Below are 22,005 nucleotides of genomic sequence, written 5' to 3'. Positions count from 1 at the left end.
TAGAGATCTTGAGATTGGACCACTAAAACATGTCTCTGAAATATCCCTGCTGTTGTATTTTTCATTGTTCGGATCATTATATTTTCTCTAGTATGTCTACATAGTATAAGTGTACACCCATCATTGTAAACCACAGGCCTCTTGATGGAACATTTCATTGTGTCAGCAGAAATATGTGCTCTGGCTTGCAGAATGGTGAAAATTGGTATGGACAAAGTTAGCTTTCTCAAACACACTAACAAAACAGTTCAATTTCCATGTATAGATATGTTAGATTTCTGAAATACACCACATATTTCAACTTCAATCATACATAAATTAAAGTCAACTCAACACAGACGTTTATATTTCAGGGTAAATGTTTATTTTCCTGAAAAATTGGCAAATAAACTAACTTTATATTACATTGCTGTGGGTGAAATTGATAAAGTCATGACAGATACGGAAATGTCCCTGTTAGTTTATACAAGCATTCAACACACATTAACACTTAAAACACCATCAATTTCAGTCTCTGGTCTCTGCATGAATTGTTCCAATCCTAATATTTTGTGACGAGACATACAATCTTTCATTTTGCTCTGCAACCAATATGTGATTAACTGCTTCAACCTTCAAACGTTTCCAAAAATTTAACAACCATCTCTTTCAATTTAGCATCAGTTGACTCTGAGATGTGGCCTTCTGTACGGATGACATCAATAAGATCAGAGTGGCTACTTCTCACGTGTTTCAGGAATGCCTCTTCAAATGCTGTGATCTTGCTGGGCTCAACTTTGTCCAAGTGGCCTCTGACACCAGCATAGATGACTGCTACTTGTTCTGCGATATCCATGGGAACTGAAATTAAATTACAACCAAATCAGTACAATACACTTTGCATTCTAAACCATCTTAATCGTCTATTGTGAACATCTCTTTCCTGTCTCACTGTGACTTTACTTTGAATTCAAGAGGGTTCTAGGAATGATTAGTAAGTATTCACAGCAATGGTTATGGGAACAGGGTACATTAAGAAGCAGTGACCAGGAGTGATACAACATGTAATGTGTAATACAAATCAAATTGCTGTGTGTATTGTGAAGCAGTGTTATGATACTGTTGAATGCCTTACGAGTCAACTTCCACTTATACAGCATATTGAATACTAATTTCATAACTGGCTAATGTGAATATACCACAGCCTTCACATAACACAATAACTGTCACTAATGCAGTATTCTAAATAGAATGCACCGACAGCATAGTAATCAAACTTTTACTAAGAACCATGTCATCTTCATAATTGCATATATTCTGTATGAAGATTATGCATACTTAATGGTGACAATGCATAAAATATGCAAGATTTGACATAAACAGAAACACTGGATGTACGGTAGTGTTGCAAACAGCTATCTTTTGCAGCCATGAAAAATTCAAGAATACATCTACTTACCATACTGTCCTTGTTTGAGTAATTCTGTGAGACGTACACCTCTGTTGAGAAGGGACTGTGTGGCGGCATCCAAATCTGAACCAAACTGGGCAAATGCTGCTACTTCACGGTACTGAGCCAACTCTAGCTTCATGGAGCCAGCAACCTGAAAAATACAACATAACTCTATAAACTGAACTGTACAAACTAATCAGTGCCTTTCATTGCTTTGTTCCAATAAAACATTTCAATATCACGACAATATGCTGAAAACCACTCTGTAGGATTTCAAAATTACATCATAAAAGTATAATATATATACTAGCATTACAGTATAATAATAACTGTAAGAGAACAACTAACCTGTTTCATGGCCTTTGTTTGGGCAGCTGATCCTACACGACTTACAGACAGACCTACATTGATAGCTGGACGAATACCCTTGTAGAACAACTCAGTTTCCAAGAAAATCTAGTGAGAAGAAACATATCAAACTTTTATCACTCTACTGTGCAACTTATTTGACATCTCATTCAAAGGGCAGGCCTTAGTTTTGCATACCATCTTTTTATTTGATGGCTAGAACACTCCTGTCCATTCACTTTACCAGTACGACCATGTTCAAAGTTACAGAGTACCTTGCCCTTCCTCCTCTCTTCATATCAAACTTGTGAAATAAATGTATAATGTATCCCCTATATCAGTGTGTTAAGCCACAGAATAGTAAGGTTTGACAATGGTTCAAGGGGTATATTACTCTAGCATGTCATTTGGACTTGTAAAGTTATCACAGAAACCTAACAAGGAATCCTGCATTGACATGCACCACTGGTTATATAAATGCATGACTGCAAAGAGATCAGCAATTTGCTAACAAGACTTTTTCACAAGAACAGCAACTGGTTGCAAAATGTAAGTATAAGATAAAAGATGCAATAAACAAGGAAACCAGAATTATTCTTCACTTGTCTTTCTGTGCATGATAATCAGTTTCAAAAACTTGTCTCGGCAAATAAAAAGTACAATACAACAGTGCTGTTTTGAAATGAGGAACTACAAAATATAAATACTCTTAGACAGACAACATACTGACTGCTATATCTGACCAGGCTATGCAAAATAATATGGACGCCTTCAACAGGTTCATTGCTTTGGAGGTTCTGATGACACAAATGTGGTAAAATAATGAAGTCTGTAAAGATGGTTATTTTGAAATGGCAGTCTGTGTCTGTTCTATAGGAAAAGCAGAGGAAAGAGTGATCAACAATTTGACTCTTACTCACATTTTTGACCTCAGTAGGAATATTTTTTTGAAAATTCACAGCTTAGCTACTTCAACCTACCGGGCACAACATTCTTGACATTATAATAGTCTACATTAGTGTATCTTACCTGACCATCAGTAATTGAGATGACATTGGTTGGGATGTAGGCTGACACATCACCAGCCTGAGTTTCAATGACTGGCAAAGCTGTGAGGGATCCACCACCGAAGTCATCATTCATCTTGGCAGCACGTTCCAGTAATCTTGAATGGAGATAGAATACATCACCCGGGTAGGCTTCACGGCCTGGTGGACGACGCAATAGAAGGGACATCTGACGGTAGGCTACAGCCTGTACAAATAGAGATCCACAAGTCATGTATAAATACTTGTAAATGCCTGTCTAATTTTACCAAGGCAGTCTGAATTTGACAATGTATATTTGGGATGTCAAGTGTTGAATGTACTCGCATTATATTCAATTTAGCTATTTTGAAGAGAACAAATCTCAGTTGGCTGTGCTGTAAACTGTTTTCCTGGAGTACAGTACATCTAATGTATCCCCTATATCAGTGTGTTAGGCCATAAAATAGCAAGGCTTGACAATGGTTCAAGGGGATATTACTCTAGCATGTCATCTGGACTTGTAAAGTTATCACAGAAACCTAACAAGAAATCCTGCTTTGACATGCACCATTGATAAAATTATTGAATAGTTATCATACAACATTGCAAAATGGTTGACAGCGATGGACAAAACCACCTCACATGACGAGTAAACGTTCCCAAAGTCTCCTCGGAACAGAAACATGTTTGTACTTATGAGATAAAACTTCACTATGGTATGGACAAGATTTACTCATAAAGGATATGATTATAATTATACTTTCCTTCTCATTATTAGCATAATTAGATTGAAAAGTTGTTTAGCATAGTGCACTGAACATCTAAAGAAATCCTTATTGTAACAAGACTTAGTGGTCATACCTGTTTGGACAAATCATCATACATAATGAGAGCATGTTTGCCGTTATCCCTGAAGTATTCACCCATGGCACAACCAGAGTATGGTGACAAGTACTGCAGTGGTGCAGCATCTGATGCAGTAGCACTGACAACAATGGTGTATTTCATAGCATCTGCAAATTCAATAATCAGATGTCACATAACCATTGTATTTTGATCAGCTTATCCAGCTGTAGTGCAGCTCTAATCGCTGGTGCCTGTGTACATTCATCACATATCACATATGTATGCAGGTAAATAGTGAATCACTGATCATCATCTTCTGAGACGATCAACCCTAAAGTATTATGTGAATATATATATATATATATATATATATATATATATATATATATATATATATATATATATATATATATATATATATATATATATATATATATATATATATATATATATATATATATATATATATATATATATATATATATATATATATATATATATATACACGGATATACCATACGGATATACGAGAATAAGTTGACCACCTTGTTCCTTTTTCTAGCATAACTGCACATAAAACTGTCACCTACCTGCTTGTGTAAGTCTATGTACAATCTGTGCTACTGTACTCCTCTTCTGACCAATGGCAACATAAATACAAAAGAGTTTCAATTTATCATTAGCACCTTCATTGAATCGTTTTTGGTTGATGATGGTATCAATGGCCACAGCGGTTTTACTGGAAGAAAACAAATTGAGACATTTATTTCACATACATAGGTATACAAAATCATTTGAATAGCATGCCTTGCCTAGGACAAAGTTTTCCCTTTGTCATTTGAAAAATTGCTATTTGTTTTATTTTTGTACTTTAGTGATTATTCATTTCATTCCTCTTACCCTGTCTGTCTGTCACCAATGATCAATTCACGCTGACCACGACCAATAGGCACAAGACTGTCTACAGCTTTAATACCAGTTAACATAGGTTCTTTTACAGAGATACGTGGAATAATACCAGGTGCCTTGAGACCAACACGGCGACGTTCTGCACTATTGATTGGTCCCTGAAATATATCATAGTAAACAACATATCAGGCTTGAACTCCATGCATGCTATCAGAGTGCTCATTTATCGTTTTATCAAAGCAAGATAAAACTTGCACACTAAATTTCACCATCAGATTCAGACGAAGTCAAGATAATAAGGATATTGTCCTAATTATCAGAGGTGTCGAGAATTTCAAAATATTTAGTTACCTTTCCATCAATGGCATTTCCTAAAGCATCAACAACTCTGCCAAGGAGTTCCATACCGACTGGTACATCTACAATAGCTCCTGTTCTTTTTACAATGTCACCTTCTTTAATAAGTTTATCATTACCAAATACTACAATACCAACACTGTCAGGCTCTAAGTTCATAGCCATACCCTGAAAAGGAATGAGATTTGTAAGAATTGTTATGTATATTCCTGCATTAAAATGACAGGTGTACTCAGATGTACCAAAACCAAAATTATATCTACAATGCAAAAAACAAACTCATCAGTTACATTGCTAAGATTTTGACCACTTTTATAGTGACCACTGATTTCGTCCCATACAATTAAAAAGTTTATATTTTACTTTTGTCATATGTGATGTTTGTATGTTAATGATATCTCAATGAGATGCACATACATTGTTGTACCATTTCATGACCATTTCAACTTAAAAATTGTCTATAGTGTTTTAATTACCTTGAGCCCACTTGAGAACTCTACCATTTCTTCTGCTTGTACATTTTTAAGGCCATACACACGTGCAATACCATCACCAATTGACATTACACGGCCTGTTTCTTCAAGATCAGCTTTTGTTGATGCACTGAGAATGCGTTCTTCTAAAACTGATGATACTTCTGCTGTTCCACCTACAATAAAAAATTTTATTAAATGATAACCAGTGATGCAAAATACTAAACTGTTAAACATTTGCAATGCACATTAATTTTATTGAGAATGATACCAGTTACTAATTACAGTAAACAACTGTATACATCTATAATGTGCTTAACATATTCCAATAGTCAAACAGAAACCTGACAACGTAATAATCGTGAGCCTTGAGACAGTAGCAGTTTTCTTCATTCAACTGACCTTGGTATGCTGGTTTTGAAGTGGTGATATTTCTTTTGGCGACAAACGCTGCTGCAGGTGCTCCCCGACATATCTGTTGATGTAGAAAATAGCTATATCAGGAGCTGACATCCTCTTGTTCGAACAAGTGACGATGTAAAAAAGCTATACAACAAACATAGCATCTTATTTCGGGATGGTGCTATTCTGCCTGTGGCACTTCTCAGAATTATGTTTTGAGGAGAAGTCTGATAGCAATTTTATTATACTGGTATATGATCTGATAACACTGGTAGCAGTCGCCCTATGTTTAATTTTTGTTATTATCCTCGTGCTACACCCTATCTTTCATGTGAAGGTAGGTGTTCTGTGCTAAGAGTTATAAGAGTGCATAATGTTTTATTTTAACTGTATATATTTTGTTTAAACTTCCCTCTGCTGCTACGCCGCCAGTACGACATTACTCATTCTGAGGACTGTACTTTTAAAGAAGAAGAAGAGTTACAAAGTTAAAGAAGCCACACAACTGTCCTACCATGACATCATTTTTCATGCTATCAGAGTGAGCATCACTGTATATTATAACATATATATACTTGATGACGGTATCTGTTTTGAGCATAGATGGACCATGGTAATATTTGACAAAGTATGGTCTTAATTATTCAAATTATTTTGTACCCCTTTAATTTTATATCTACCTACACCATCCTGATTTGAAGAACTACAATACTAATGTAGACCTATCGTTTTCTCAACCAGGTTTGGGTGAGGTGGAAGGGGATTGAATTTTTGGCATCCTGACATACAGAATACAACTAAAACATGCATGCATGCAGTTATATACAAATTATATTTATAACCTGCCACAGATTACCTAATGACCTTTGAACCGACTGCCTCACTTCGTTTTATTTCATTGTGTACACGAGGTAGCATATGATACCCCATTATTTGCAAAATTTTGTTTTAAAAGACACAAATTAATCGAATGTGAGGCAATCCAAGTGCTAAATTGCACAGAAAATCATTCGAGTTCTAACTTTGCGTCCGGGCATGAGGTGAACAAATTAACGACTCCATCGCCGGCACACGATACACACGTACATATGCCGATTCGTCAATAATGCACAAATAATACACCATCGTCACTTACAGACCCCATGGTTCACTTTCATTACCTTTGGAATTTGTCTGGGAAGCTGCCTGGCTAACGCCGATGTAATACGCGCTGAAAGCATGACTACGTTTGGTAAACTATCAGCCTTTTGCAGACTGCACCGGTCAAGATGGCGGTCAGGGGACAGACTGAGAAACCCCGTAGCTGCTGGTTCGCATTGGATTGTGGGACTCCATTTCCGGGATTGCAATTACAGTCACGAGACCATGACCAACGATCACATGACGAATACACCGTGCCCTAGGCCCTTGCGTCATCAGTGAAAAGTTTTCACTCTAAATTTGACTGCACGCCACATTTGTCAGGAGAAGTACCACTAGCAAGGACCGAAGATGAGTTCCGAAGGTTGTTCAAGAACAGCAAAATGTGTAATGATAGTGCTTGGAATTTTATTTTGGGTAAGTGTTGAATGATATGACAAAATAAAACGTAAATAACGTGATAATTATGTGCCAATGAATGGCAATAGCAAATGCCAGTGATTCCTGCATATAACGGTTACATAACGTAAGCGTGAATGTCATTACCAGTTTCTATGCATTACATTAAATTAGCCAAAATTTCCTTGGTTGTTTGTGAACGACATGTTACTTTGGAAAGTAATGTAACCGGTGATACTGATAGAAAACATTTTCAACACTGAAATCTGTTCATACACGAGTCCGCGTCCGGTCCGTAGGGTTTGAAGTTTCTCCTTGTTTCAATGTTTGTGACTTTGTCCGTCAATGGAGAAGGCTATCTATGCCTTGTCCATATTATTTTTTTGAGCTGTACTCCTCAGTGATATACTGCGACTTCTATCGTAAACATTTGCCTCTAACATCGTCTTTCTAAAAGATTATCAATGTTCACCCAGTGACTGGTACATTTGAAAAAAAATATGTAAACTTTTATCTCACAAAATTGATTTTACAAAATGTAATTTAAAGTGAATTTGTTTACAGCAAATGTGTTCAGCTGTAAAAACATAGAATAGAATCATAGGATGTCGTCTGAAAGGTTCAGTCGTTGGTCTGCTTACCACGCCACGGTGAGATATTAGTACATGAAACAGAAACAACGAATGGATCTTTCAGGCTAAGAATTGTTCGTTTGACAGAATAAATACATAGAATATTTACACTAATACAGATAGTTTTCTTTCGAAGTTTCGATTTGAATTTTATAACGTGATATTGGTATTTTAAGTTAAAAGAGGGACGAACAAGTAAATTAATCTTTATAACACAAGACAGGCCAGTAAAGGTTACATATACATCCCTCCAGTTAAAACTGAAAATGGGAAACTGGCATTTCACTACAGTGGTGCTGTTCCATGGAACAATCTACCCCTAACCATAAGATCAGCTCTGAACCCATCGATATTTACACGTAAAGTACATCTTAAGAATGTAGTCTGGTAATGTAATTGGATATCTTTTAAAGTACACTGTGCCTCTGTAATGTTTTGTCCTAGTTTGTCCCTTTTTGTTTATTTTTCTGTGTACGTAATCTTGCAACAGATTCCATTGGGAGAACAGTGCTTCAGCATTGAAATGGTGTCTGTATATGAAAGATTAACAAATTAAAAAATATATATTTAGAAATTATGGCATGTATGATTGAGTGAAAAGTTTGTTCAATAAATTCCATATTAGAATATTGTTTTGTTATTTCATTACATTTGTGCCATATTGATCACTTGTTGAACCAGGAAGTACTATCAATATGTACAATCACTGAAATTAGAGTGCACATTCCATAATGTGTATCAGTAGACTGTGATTTTGGTGTTTAATGATACTTACAAGAATTATTATCGCAAGTAGATTTCAATTTGATGACTTTATTTCAATTTGGACAATATATGGCCTTCTTAAACTAGCATTGTTACTTTGTAAGATATAATAGCTGATAGTGTGATGAATCAGGATCACAGCTAAATGACAAACAGCTGTGAGTATGAGTCATTGGAAGTGCATCCTTGTACCATGATACCCATACCACATCTTGTACAGGTGTATGTCCTCTCACATACACGGCCTCCGGCCTCCAGCCACTTCGGTCGTAGAACAACTGTTTGTTGTGCTGTGTACAACAAATGTTGTCTTTAGTTTTCACTGACAACTGTTTTTGTTGTTCTGTATTGTAAATATTGTACACTGACAAGATAGTTAAACACTTGCTCATCACAAAATAATTTTTTGAATTTTCAATAATAAAATTTCTTTGAATCCAAAAGGTTAATTGAACATGGAAAAATTGTCAAATAAAAATATTTGCTTCACAAATATTATTGTATCTAATTCAGAATACAGTTCTTAAAATACTGAAACTCTTGTGTGGTGTGACTATGAAATAGATGTGTATCAAGTGTGAACTTGGTGAAATATGCTCTACAACATCATGATTACAGTACCATTGAGTTCCAAATAGTTATTATGTTTGGTATGTGAAATTTTTCAGTTTCCACCCTGTATAACAGATTATAAGAGGAAGTGATACAAAATCTATGGTCTGAATTAGACTTGCATGTATAAGTAGGTGAAACCAACCCAAGTTCTGCAAATTTATACTGGGTTTCCACCAAAGTGATCTATGTCAATTTTACCATACCACCCCCATGACACTTGTAGTTTAACTTTACGTGTATTTCATTTTTTAATGTCTTTAGGTTGCAGCAGCTGGCCTGGTATTTGTCAGTGTCAGGATATTTCAGACATACCATGATTACAGGGACATAACAGAGACTCCATACACACTCATTCCTGCTGCTGTTGTCCTTGGAGCAGCTCTTTTCATGTTCATCACTGGACTGATTGGATGTTGTGGTGCCTGCAAAGAACATAAATGTCTGCTTGCTACAGTAAGTACTTGTTGGTATTAAGTGTCATAACAATATCAAAAAAGTTTTCACTCAATCTTAGTATAAACTGCACTTACCTAGACACTATGTGTCTGTCTGCATTGGGTACACTTGTGACATAACAGTTGAGAGGATTCAATCTGTTAAATCAGTGAGATATCAACCATCATTATAGTGTTGAGATCAAAGATGCAATCTCCCTTGTAAAAACAAAAATACCTTTTGTGCAGTCATTCTTAGAACATATGCCAATTTTTAAAGCAAAATTGCTATAACTATAATAATTACTTAAGTAATGTCTTGTTTGAATTTACCACATAATTTACATGATATTCCAGCTTCAAGAAAGTCAATTACAAGTTTTAAGATTCTAACTTGAGTGACAACATCTTGTTTTTTGTTTTTCAGTTCTTCACTTTGATTCTACTGATCCTGTTACTACAAATTACAGCTGCAATTCTTGGTTTTGTGTACAGAGATGAGGTAAGATGGTGTTCAAAATTGATGCCAATTAGACAACAGTCATTAAGTTATGTTTCATTTTGACGTTCACAGTCTTCTTTCAATTTACCTTTGTTTCATGACTGTTGGTTGTCTTGATGCCAAAGTGGTATGGCATCATCTCTAACCTTCAGATTCAAACCCAATGGCTAGCCTCTAAACTAGACTGTTGGCCATGCCAGCTGAAGCCAAATTTCTTTATGCTTCTAACAACCTTGCTGACCATTTGCTGTAAAGAGTATTCTGGACAGTAGTTAGTCTATAATAGCTGACATACAAACATGCTTTAAAATACAAATGTCCAGAACTTAGACTGAAGGACGTGTATAATCTGATAGTGTATGTGTGATGCATTTAATCTAAGCTGATATTTGAATCCCTAGCCAGATCAGTTACACACAATACTCTTGGGGCAAAGGCAAAGACTGTGTATGTGTGTATTTGACAAAGCACAACCACTTAATTTTAATTCTCTGTACTGTGTGTATGATTTTGACCTGCGCTCTAAAAGTAAAATAACAAAACAAATAGCTACCCAAGGTAGTCACACTGTTTACAAGGTAACTCTTCAAGCTGAATCTTTCATGATGAAATAACGTATACAAGTGTATGATTACATTTTCATTGTATATTAATGCAAGTGGCTAACAAGTTTTTCTGAAACAACAGGCTTTTAGACATGGATGAACCAAATTATATTCATATAAAAGTCTTGATAACTTCTTTTGATTAGATTAAAGATGGTATTGAGACTGGCCTTGAAAATGCAGTGCAGAACTACACAGATGATGTATATCAAGATACAGTAGACAAAATACAGAAAGAGGTATGGTATTGCATGGATCTTATCTCCACTTGCCTACAATATTATAGAAAGATGAAAATATACAAAAATAGATATTTTAAGCATAAAGAATTCTCTAGTCTGTAAGGTACGCCATGAAGGGCGCCCTCATGCATCGGTGTATCTGATAGACAGGGCACCACATGTAGTGTATCTTACAAACAAACAATTCTAGTACTCTGGTTTATTTCACTTTGAATATTTGTCACAGTAAATGTTGCACACTAACTATTGTGTGCTCAAAGACTTTCAAATTAACCATATAGAAAATCCACAGAGAAGAATCACAATATTGTTATTGTTGACACAGTATTTGCTGTATTTGGCAAACAAACTTTGTATCTAAAGCAATACTGAAAAGGTATGTCAATAGCCAATTGTTATTCAATGACACTCCTTCAGTGTTCTTTTAGATTTTTATATCTGGAGCACAGGAATTTAAAATTAAGTTTGTTTTGACACATGAAATAAATGGCCATTGTGATAGGAGAGATCTAGACTGTTTTCTATGACCATTGTGATGTGATAGAGAGCAAGACTGTTTTCTATGGCCATTGTGATGTGATAGAGAGCAAGACTATTTTCTATGGCCATCGTGATATGGTATGATGCATGTTATTCCTTACACCAAGAGTGACACTTTCAAGTTTATGAAAGATGACATCACCAATGGTATTCTACTACTATTTTCCTATTCTTTTAATATATATCTCTACATTAGAACTCATAGTTTGTACTCCTCACGATGTTAGTGTGTCCATTGTTACAGAGTGACAGCTTGCAAAGGTGTTCAACATCATTCCAAATTGCAACATTTACACTGTATTTTATTCTATTTCAGTTCAAATGCTGTGGTGCACATAACTACACTGATTGGAAAGATATCAAGTGGGGTGCAAATAGTACCAACAAAGTTCCTATGAGTTGCTGCAAAAAGGACACTTACAGTAACTGTACTGGAAGTGTTCTCACAGAACAAGATCTGGAATTGATAAACCAAAAAGTAAGTTACAGCAAGATTTGTCTTTTCTGTGTGTAAATATCATGTTAAACAGGAAATTCTAAATGTATAGTACATATGGACGACTACATTGTGTGAATTTTCAGTACCTGCAGTAGAATTTTACCACTTAGGCATGTTATAAAAGTAATAATCATTTGGTTTCTTGGTCAATACTATAACTTCCGCTTCATTCCTACTTATGCATTACTGTTTGCACACATGGGAATAAGTCGACTTTTTCATTCTGTGTTGACCCATAGCATGATGTGAAATGCTATTCCACGTATCGCGCATTGTATGAAATAATTATATTATTCACCAGTGATGGAAATTCAAATATATATTGTATGTTAGACAGTAGGTTTATTCAACCTGGCTTTTCATGTTGTGGTGTCAGTGTGAAAGCCAAGTTGGTCTTTTCTTTATCATTGCTACAACAACAAGAGACCACAAGTCTATGCTAGCATTACCCTACAGTTACAGTGCACTGTACATATTGCAATCTTCTGATATCATGTATTTTGCTTTGAAGGGTTGTCTTGATGCAGTTGAAGATATGTTCAGAGGTAATCTCAAATACATCGCCATTGGTGGTGCTGTACTGGCAGTAATCATGGTAAGTTATGAAATGCTTGACACAAAAATGCACTGCTTTGAACAGTGTATAGCTGAACCTTTAAAGAAAAGTGTTTTAATACTCGGTGTAATGTTATATGAAATAAAATGCCATATAGAAAACTTCTTGTCACTTTTACAGTTTGTACTGTGATTGAAGTTTTGAGCAAACTAAAACGATCAGTATGCTAAACATTCATGACACCATTTCCAGATTCTTATATACATGTGTAACAAGAATTCATTGTGAAGGAACAACCATTGATTCTCATAACCTTGTTTGCTGTACATGACACTGGTCTGAAAGTACACAAGAAATCCAAATTATACATTTAATTTCAGCAGATAGCATACATGTCTATGACATAATCTACATTACCCAACTGATATCTTCTCTTGCATCTAGTCTCCTAATTTCACTCATAAGTAGAATTTCACTCATATGTAGGTAGAACCCTTGGTCACAGTGAAAGAACTAATTATTACTTTAATTAAGTTATTACCTTCTTTTGGTGAACATAATTTAAGAATATCTATTTTATTTTCAGTTGATTGGAATGATATTTGCCTGTGTGCTGATCTGTACACGTAAAGATGTTCCTTACATCAACCTGGATAATGGTTACAGAGTCTAGCAAGACTACAATCAACCAAAAAGGAAACAATGTTTTTTGGTTGTTACAATCAAGATTGTTTCATTGAAGCCACTCACCAAAAACAATGTAGTCTCATTCAATCAATTACTTTCAATATTAAAGTTTAAACCACAACATGCAAGAATTCATACAAAAAAAAACATAGGAGCCTTATACTATACTTTTGTATTGTTGAGTTGAACTAGTATTTTATAAGCATTTTCTATGAGGATAATTAATGAGCCAGTTTACATTGATCAATGGTTCAAAAGTAGTTATTCCCACAGTTCAGACATGTGTATCTATGCGAAGAGTAACACATTGCTGCACTGGTAAGCTTTCTGATTTTCACCTTTCTGTTAACTTTCATTACTAAAATAGACTAATTTCAAAGTCGAATTTAAGATAGGTTGAAGAAACTTGAATAATATGAACTTGAAATATTCATAAATTTGGTTTAGTTCACTAGTTACATTAATAAAGTAGATCTTCACTTCGATAAGTGTAGGAATTGCACAGTCAGTTGATAAGACATACCTTTTCCATGTATAACAGTACTGTTTCTTGACATTATATTTACAAGTTTGTATATGTTTTAAGTTTAACAAGTGTCAACGATTATTACATGAAAGACTGAAAACTTGGAAAAGTACAACAAATGAGTGTATGATGACCTTGCCAGCACCCCCACCCCATCCCATCCCATCCACCATGGTTATTGAAAACACATAAATTTTAACATTACACTACTAGTATGTAGAATACTATAGGGGAGGGGTTCTGTCACTTATGATCCATTAATACTAGTATCTTAATGGATAAAACAGTTTGTATGTGAGGTGTCTGTCATAGATGGGCTTCACTAAAATCTTGTGATTTTCAGAAAGTGTAAATATTTACAAAATATTATAGATGTAATCTAGCATTTGATTATTCAATATTTGTTTTGAAGGAATTCATGTAGTGGTAGTTGAAACTTGCACACTGTGAAAGTTGAATGATGGATATAACCAGTTTTGGGTCCAGGGTATCTTTTTGACAAGTTGCTATGGCAGTAATTCATAATTTCATAGTTTAGATAAATAGTTTGATACCGCTAACAGTTTCCAGTCCTTTTTCATACAACTACATGACAACAACCTATGTAGAGAACAGTGAGATGATCTTTAATTTGTCACCTAGCAGATAAAATTTGCACTTGCCGTCTTATTAAAAAATAAACTCTGTTCATTTTCTTGTATTAAATATTCCTTTACCCTTTTTCCAATGTTTCTTGTGCTGCGAGACAACAGTCTGCTGCTTTCTCAAATAACATGCTCATAACAATTAGTAACCATAGTGAATTCTTACCATATGAATATTTAATGGTGAAATTTTGCAGGATAGATAGTGTGCGCACATACTACACCATGACATTTGTTCTACTACTTTGCAGGATAGATTGTGTGCGCACGTACTACACCATGACATTTGTTCTACTAACACATTTTTCTATCTTCTGAGCATTAAAGTTAAGTTATTGAAAATAATACAATTTATAAACAACACATGATCTCTTGAATTATTATGTTATGAATTTATTGGAGACAAAAATAGAAATATGTATATGTTTGAAAGAATTGCTTTCAAAACTTTTTATTCCATATTCATACCAGCTTTAAATGTTGACTTGAAACCAAAATCGGATTCACACAGAATGTGGTATATAAAGTTGTGTCTCTTCATGAAAGTATGAATAAAAAATTTGTACAAAAATGTATAGCAGTGTATGGTTATGTCATGTCTTTTCTTGTTTTACATTTCTCTAAATCTTTCCAGATATGATGTATGACAAAGAAGATGTAGATATGTAATAGGATGTGTACATTGAGATCTCAATCTAAGTCTACTGTCTGTCATAGATTGACCCCAATCTGATTAAAATTTGATGTAGTGTACATGGCGCAATTTCTTTTTGGCTGTTACGTGTACTGTCATTTGTTCTTTTGTGAGCGTGCGTTACACACATCTGTCACAATACCAGAGGTTTTCCCAAACCCAATCTCATACTTGCAAGTAGCCAATCAGAATATGTCTTACAAGAATAAAACTCTACGTTCAAAATTGAAACAAAGCGAACCCCCAAACAATAACGATAACATCATTGTCTGCACTCTGTGCTCGAGCTCTGTTCGAACAGAGCGCTCTGAAGTTCTGTACCTGTATGTTTTGGTACATTACGCATTTTCATTGGTTGAGTGAATTAATTCTTGCTCTCGTGTGGCTCTGGAAAACCTATGGTATTGTGTCAGATGTATGTAATGGGCGCTCACAAAAGAACAAACGACAGTAAACGTAGCAGCTAAAAATAAATTGTGCCATGTACACTACATCAGATTTTAATCAGATTGAGTTTGACCATTGAGAACCCATTATCATTGCATGGATAGAATCAGAACTACGGTATATCAAGATGAATATATTTATTCTGCCCAACTCTCCCTTCTGCACACATATTGTGATATACATATACTAGTAAATCATTTTAACAGAAAGATGAAAGTATTTTCAACTTTAGAATACCAGACATGCATCAGTAATGATTCAATAGTGTCCTGAAAATATGTACATATATTTGGTACCTACAGAGGACCAATGCTGTAGTGTAAGGTAATTGATATTTCAGCAGGACATCTCTCTTCTTACAGTACCTGTTTACTTGTGAGCACCATACATTTCGGTTATATACTTGTAAGTGAACACCACTGGAATGTACTGCATGTGGGACCTGATATAGTAATTGAAAGTCATTGCTATTCTTGCCAGACACAGCCAAAAACATTTACAGCTGTTTTTATTGCATTGCAGATATATACAGCAAGTACAAATCATCATTTGAATCTGGATTGTGTTTTATACTTTTTTAATAGGTTCATGGTCATATGTATTTGTGTATGTACTCTTCAGAGGAGATTTTAAATTAATGGCCAATTGAAATGGTATATTTTTTTGCAGTGTCCTTGCCTGATTTGTATTTGAGGAGTAGACCAAAGTAGACTTTAAATAAAACACAGCCATTGTTAAGTGCACTGGTACCTTCATGGTTGCCAATCATGTACACCATGTGATTCAGTCTGCAATTTTACTGTCTAATGACCATACAGGCCACACAGCTACCATGTACTTGTACGTTAGCTGTTGTCAAATGCTGCAGTTTTGATACAAAGATATGCACAGGTAGAGAAACATTCTGCTAAACAAATTGACTGAATTGTTCTTTCAAGGCTAGCTTTAATAGTATAAAGACTTGACCTTGACTGGTTGTTTCAATTCTGTTTTCTCTGGTAAAATAGAGATGCAAGTTGAAACTTGTATATTCAAAGCTAACACATGAATTACATATGAATCAAATCAAACTATTAGGGCACTGTATGTTTCTCGTAAAACACCATAAAATGAAAAAAAGAGTCAGTCATTTATTTCAGTAGTAAGCATTACTTTTGCTCAGATAAATGCTCATGGGGTTGCCATCTGACAATCAGTGATGTGATTTTTTTTGTAATCCTGCCATAGAGGGCATCACTTTTTTTAATTTGACTAGAATGAACAAATATAGGGTCGATCAGGTCATGAAAAACAAGCCACCCTTGCAGGTTTTCAAAATAATGTTACAGCTTGAAGCTGAGAGGCCATGCACCTTCTCCATCATGCTTTTTAGCACAACTGAACTGAAAGGTTCAGTAGTGCTATAGGCATGGCAAAGTGTCTGTCTGTCTGTCTGTGTGTGTGTGTGTATGTGTGTGTGTAAACAACTTAAAGTCAAAAACTGCTGGACCGATTGCTTTGATATTTGGTGGTCATGTTACTTCTGGTGTCTAGTTGGGAAATTGTTCAAATGAAAGTGATTGCATCAGGGATGTGGGTTTTGGGTCAAAAAATGTGATTTTTGGTCAAAAAACTTAAACTCAGAAACTACTGGGCAGATTGGTGCGAAATTTGGTGGGAACATTCTTAAGGGGGTGTAAAGTAAGATTTGTTCATGACGGGATGATTCCATCAGTGATATGCAAATTAGGGCTGAAAATGTGTCTTTTTGGTTGAAAATCTATAATTCCAAAACCACTGAGCAGATTGGGCTGAAATTTAATGGAAATGCATTTAGGGATGTATGGACGAAGATATGTTAAGCATACCATGATTCCATGAGTGATATGGAATTAAGGTGTAAAAATGTGAATTTTGGTCAAAACTTATATCTCAAAAAATACTAAGTGAAAGAGTTTGAAACTTGGTGAGATGTTTCTAGAAGTGTTATTCTTTGTCATTGCTTTTCCTCAAAAATCTTCAACTCTGAAATTACCCAGTAGATTGAGCTTAACTTTGTTGAGAATGTGTAGATTTGTCCTCATTAATAGCTGACACAGTGAGAACAGTACATTGTTAATTAACTATAATGTTTACTTTACTATTTCCTCTGGTGGTAAAGCCTGTAGCATGGCCAGTTTGGTTTATGACTGGATTATGTAATATATTGTAAGACAGCTGTTTCATCACCTACCCATATAAACTGAATGTAGCTGGCTTTTACAATATTACAATAAGACAACCAAGAAAGATAAACCTGTTATATTGGTATGACTTGGTTCCAAATTGATTTTAAAAAATAAAGAAGTACAAAACCTTGTAGACACATCCCTTTAAAGTTTGATTAGGATGTTGCTATACTTCCAACATAGCTGGATTATGATGATGGAAATTAGGTATGAAAATTTTGTTTTGGTTACAACTTTAAATCTTCAAAAAATTATATATCTATCATTGCCCTGAACATGAAGTTGTGCGGCAATGCAATATTTGCGCTATTTTTATAGTTTGTATTATTGTTGAGCTTCAGCAGCCACATTGCATCATGCACCCATTGAAGAATTATCAAAACATTACACAATGTATCATCACTGCAAAGGGAGGCATGGTAATTGGTAAGAAATGAAACTCCTTCACATACAATCTTCAACATGCAAATGATTATCAACATTACCAAAATGGTGAATTGTCATCTCTGGAATACAATTTACACTCTGTGACTCATACTTTTCACTTTTAAAACAAACTATTTATTTTTCACTAAAATTATATTTTACAATGTCAAAATCTCTCTATACAGCTTAATAAAGTAGACTTCTAAAAGTGGAAGACATAGTCAATGCAATTTTAAGAAAGTACTTTCATATCATTTCAAAAGGCAAGTGTGGACACATACTACTATGTATTGACAGAATCAGAAGCGTTTGCTCCTCCTAACAGTACTTGTTACACATTTCTTCAATTAATCTGATTCAGCTATGCATCTAGCTTACGATATAATCTAGATTCTATGCTTATAGTTGAGTTGGGCTATTACCCATAACTCACAGCCTAGATTATATGCTTATCATTGATTTGGGCTATTACCCATAATTCACAGCCTAGATTCTATGCTTGTCATTGATTTGGGCTATTACCCATAATTCACAGCCTAGTTTCTATGCTTGTCATTGATTTGGGCTATTACCCATAATTCACAGCCTATATTCTATACTTGTCATTGATTTGGGCTATTACCCACAACTCACAGCCTAGATTCTATGCTTGTGGTTGATTTGGGCTATACCCACAATTCTTGGCACAGAATCATGCTAACAGTTCTGTATTAAAACCTAAAATTAGATTTCAAATAGTAATGCTTTGTTAAAGTGAAATTTTCAAACACCCCTTGAAAGTGTCATTTTAGGAGAGAGTTGTGGGTAATAGCTCAAAACATGTACAAGAATAGAATCTAGGCTAGCTTACATACACATGTTACTGGTTCAATGAAGTAACAACATTCCAAACATGTTATGTTTGCAAGTTCAGTGAACCTGGTAGCAGTAACAACTTATAGATGACAACTTTTAATTTGAAGGAGGCCTCTTACAAGGTGTATTTACTGCATGTATACCCAGAACTGAGAAGTAATTCATGTAAAAATGTGTAAATTGCTAACAGTGGTATACAAGGAAACATGTAAACAACACGCCAGCAGTATTTGAATCACAAAAGTTAACATACCATAATACTATGGTAACACTTTCACAATGGAGAATATCTATCATATTTATATTTTTTAAATCAATTTGTTCAACCTTACTATTACTATAACATTATTTGTGATTCCATGGTCATATTTACTGAGATTGTAGACACTGCAATAGTACTGCTGATCTTTAGTTAAAAGATGAAGTGAAACCAGAAATAAAATCATACATTTACGAGTTCTATAATCCAACAATGCAAATATACTTCCTGTATATTGATGTACAGTAACTGTATACTCCATAGCCTGAAATCCCATGCCATTCTATGAAAACACAGACTCCCAACTACTCTGTGTACATTACTTTTCTGTTCAATATACTTTCTTCAATACAGTTCACAGTCTGGGTAAGAACAGAAGAAGATAAATACTGACATACAATATCTGAAAATTGAAGTCATAATTCACAAGTTAACTAAAAGTTGAATTCTGTAATAACTGCTGATAAATATACATGTAGGTACAGCTCAGTGTTATGGCAAGTATGAAACTGATCAATATAGTATTACTGATCATCTAAATCTGATTATTTGTATGCATTTCAAAATCATAATTTCATTAGACTTTCAGTCTATGTTGAAAGCTGCCTGAAAAGAACATATAGATCTAATATCAACAAAGATTCAGAAACCAGCCCAGAGACTTGGCTATTTCATACCATTGTCAGTGTTGTTGGTGGCTGAGTGGGTAAACCACTGGTCTCTTACCAGTGCAGTCAGGGTTTGAGCCCTGGTCTCAGTTTGATTAAATTTGCCATAGTGTAAGTAAGAAGAGTGTTGTTCAGTTAGACTCTAGAACTAAACAACACAGGTTTTCTTGGGTACTCCAAATTTCTCATGCATTACATGTATTAAACACAGAACCCATAAGGGTTGGCCCACACTGGACTTCTTGGGACACAAGTTGATAAAAATTTAAAAGAACTATCCAGTATAAATAAAGATTATTACATATTGGCTTGAAATATTTGATGTACTGGCTTAAACTGTATTAGCAAATAACACTGCCAAGTCCTGGGCTTAATTAACTGCACTATCAAATGATACTGCCAAGTCTCTGGCTTAATTAACTGTACTAGCAAATGGCACCGCCAAGTCCCTGGACTAACAATCTACAAGATTGCCAAAGTTTCATTCATTATTTTCATTATAATATTTTCTGATAGGGTGAGATTTGAGGGAGACTTGAAATGCACTACAAATACCATATATGAACATAAAGCTTATTAGAAGCAGATAGCCAATGTACAATGAGGTATTGGCAATACTGATACGGGTATATGTACAGTTATTCATTAACATTATCATACCAGCATACATTATTAATATACAAAAATGCACATGTTTCGTTTGTGAAAAATATAGGTCAAATTTACATTGTGCAAATAAAGACTCTAAAATATATTCATCTAAAAAATAAATAACTATCTATCAAATACACAAATATAAAATTTACATTACAAACATTCACACCATAATTCTTTGTTTTTAAACCCAGAGGAGTAACTAAATCTATTATATTAACAGATGTCATCAAATCTGATTAGAATTAATTTTTATATACAGTACAAGCTTTGATTGGCAAGTCTACAACTAAAATAGGAAGTCAGGCTGTCACCAAAAGAAATCTGTAAACCTTATCTGATCAATTCTTTGGTAACCATGGTATTTAGGTCAAATGTACCATGACATAAAGTTGAAATATTGGAATAAATTCCTTTCTCTAATTCTGGAATGAATTGATTTTAATATGATGACATAGATTTCAATAGTATACATATATATTATATAATTGGCCGGATTGACTGAAATTATTCAAACAATTTACAATACAAATAATTTTAGTTTGTAATTATGATATTGATTAGCCCTGATGTAAAGCTAACTATACTTAAACTTCTACTACATGTCCAATTGTCAAGGTCCAAGTAAATAATATGACGAGTAAACAATTAGCAGTAAATGATGGGAGAATCCTCAATAGAACTAGGAGACTGCCTAAGAATAAAATAGCTCTTCTAGGACTACATTCAGTATTTCAGCAGTAATTCAGCACAAATTCAGAATACTAACACTGACTAAATATAAAAAAAGTTAATTATCTTATTAAGAAATAAGATAATTATGATCTAATATGACTATTGTAGTCTACCAAACCTACTGTAATGACACTGGGTTATATATATATATATATATATACATCATAATTTAAGAACGTGCATGGGAAAATAGCCTTTTCTTCCACAAGACACATTTGAAAATAACCAATACAAGGTACATTAGGAATCTCCCTCTCCAAGCATGTGAAATTAAGTAACAAAATTATCAAACCTGGTTGAACATTCTTTAAATATTATACAGTATTTGTACATTCCTTTTACACTGACTCTCTGATTGTCAGCAGCCATTTACTGACTATGCTTAGATAATTTTATCAACTTAAAATTATTTCAAGAGCCAGAGTGATTTTAACAGATTAATTCCTGTATGTTCACAATACAAGAAATTCAATTCTAGT

The 22,005-nt window shown here is 34.4% G+C and overlaps 3 protein-coding genes across 3 annotated transcripts in view; 2 read left to right on the top strand and 1 right to left on the bottom strand.

Annotated features, from left to right (window-relative positions):
- LOC144443800 (ras GTPase-activating-like protein IQGAP1) overlaps positions 1–22,005 on the top strand; it is a 158,054-nt gene that overhangs the window by 76,807 nt on the left and 59,242 nt on the right. The gene's annotated exons all lie outside the window — the stretch shown is intronic.
- LOC144443753 (ATP synthase F(1) complex subunit alpha, mitochondrial-like) lies at positions 358–7,098 on the bottom strand. The gene is made up of 11 exons (XM_078133295.1): positions 6,956–7,098; positions 5,796–5,868; positions 5,397–5,569; positions 4,915–5,088; positions 4,555–4,721; positions 4,245–4,393; positions 3,670–3,821; positions 2,810–3,034; positions 1,781–1,888; positions 1,439–1,583; positions 358–840 (listed from the first exon to the last, which is right to left on the bottom strand). Exons 1-11 carry the CDS (start codon positions 7,013–7,015, stop codon positions 608–610), a joined length of 1,659 nt encoding a protein of 552 aa, XP_077989421.1. The 5' UTR covers positions 7,016–7,098; the 3' UTR covers positions 358–607.
- Positions 7,146–15,315, top strand: LOC144443754 (tetraspanin-36-like). The gene is made up of 7 exons (XM_078133296.1): positions 7,146–7,352; positions 9,608–9,799; positions 10,208–10,282; positions 11,034–11,126; positions 11,986–12,147; positions 12,680–12,763; positions 13,311–15,315. Exons 1-7 carry the CDS (start codon positions 7,287–7,289, stop codon positions 13,395–13,397), a joined length of 759 nt encoding a protein of 252 aa, XP_077989422.1. The 5' UTR covers positions 7,146–7,286; the 3' UTR covers positions 13,398–15,315.

Source organism: Glandiceps talaboti, chromosome 12 (assembly GCF_964340395.1).
Source record: "Glandiceps talaboti chromosome 12, keGlaTala1.1, whole genome shotgun sequence".
In the NCBI taxonomy this organism is placed as follows: Eukaryota; Metazoa; Hemichordata; class Enteropneusta; family Spengelidae; genus Glandiceps; species Glandiceps talaboti.
Note: the sequence above shows the minus strand (reverse complement) of the source record. Positions and strands in the feature narration are given on the sequence as shown.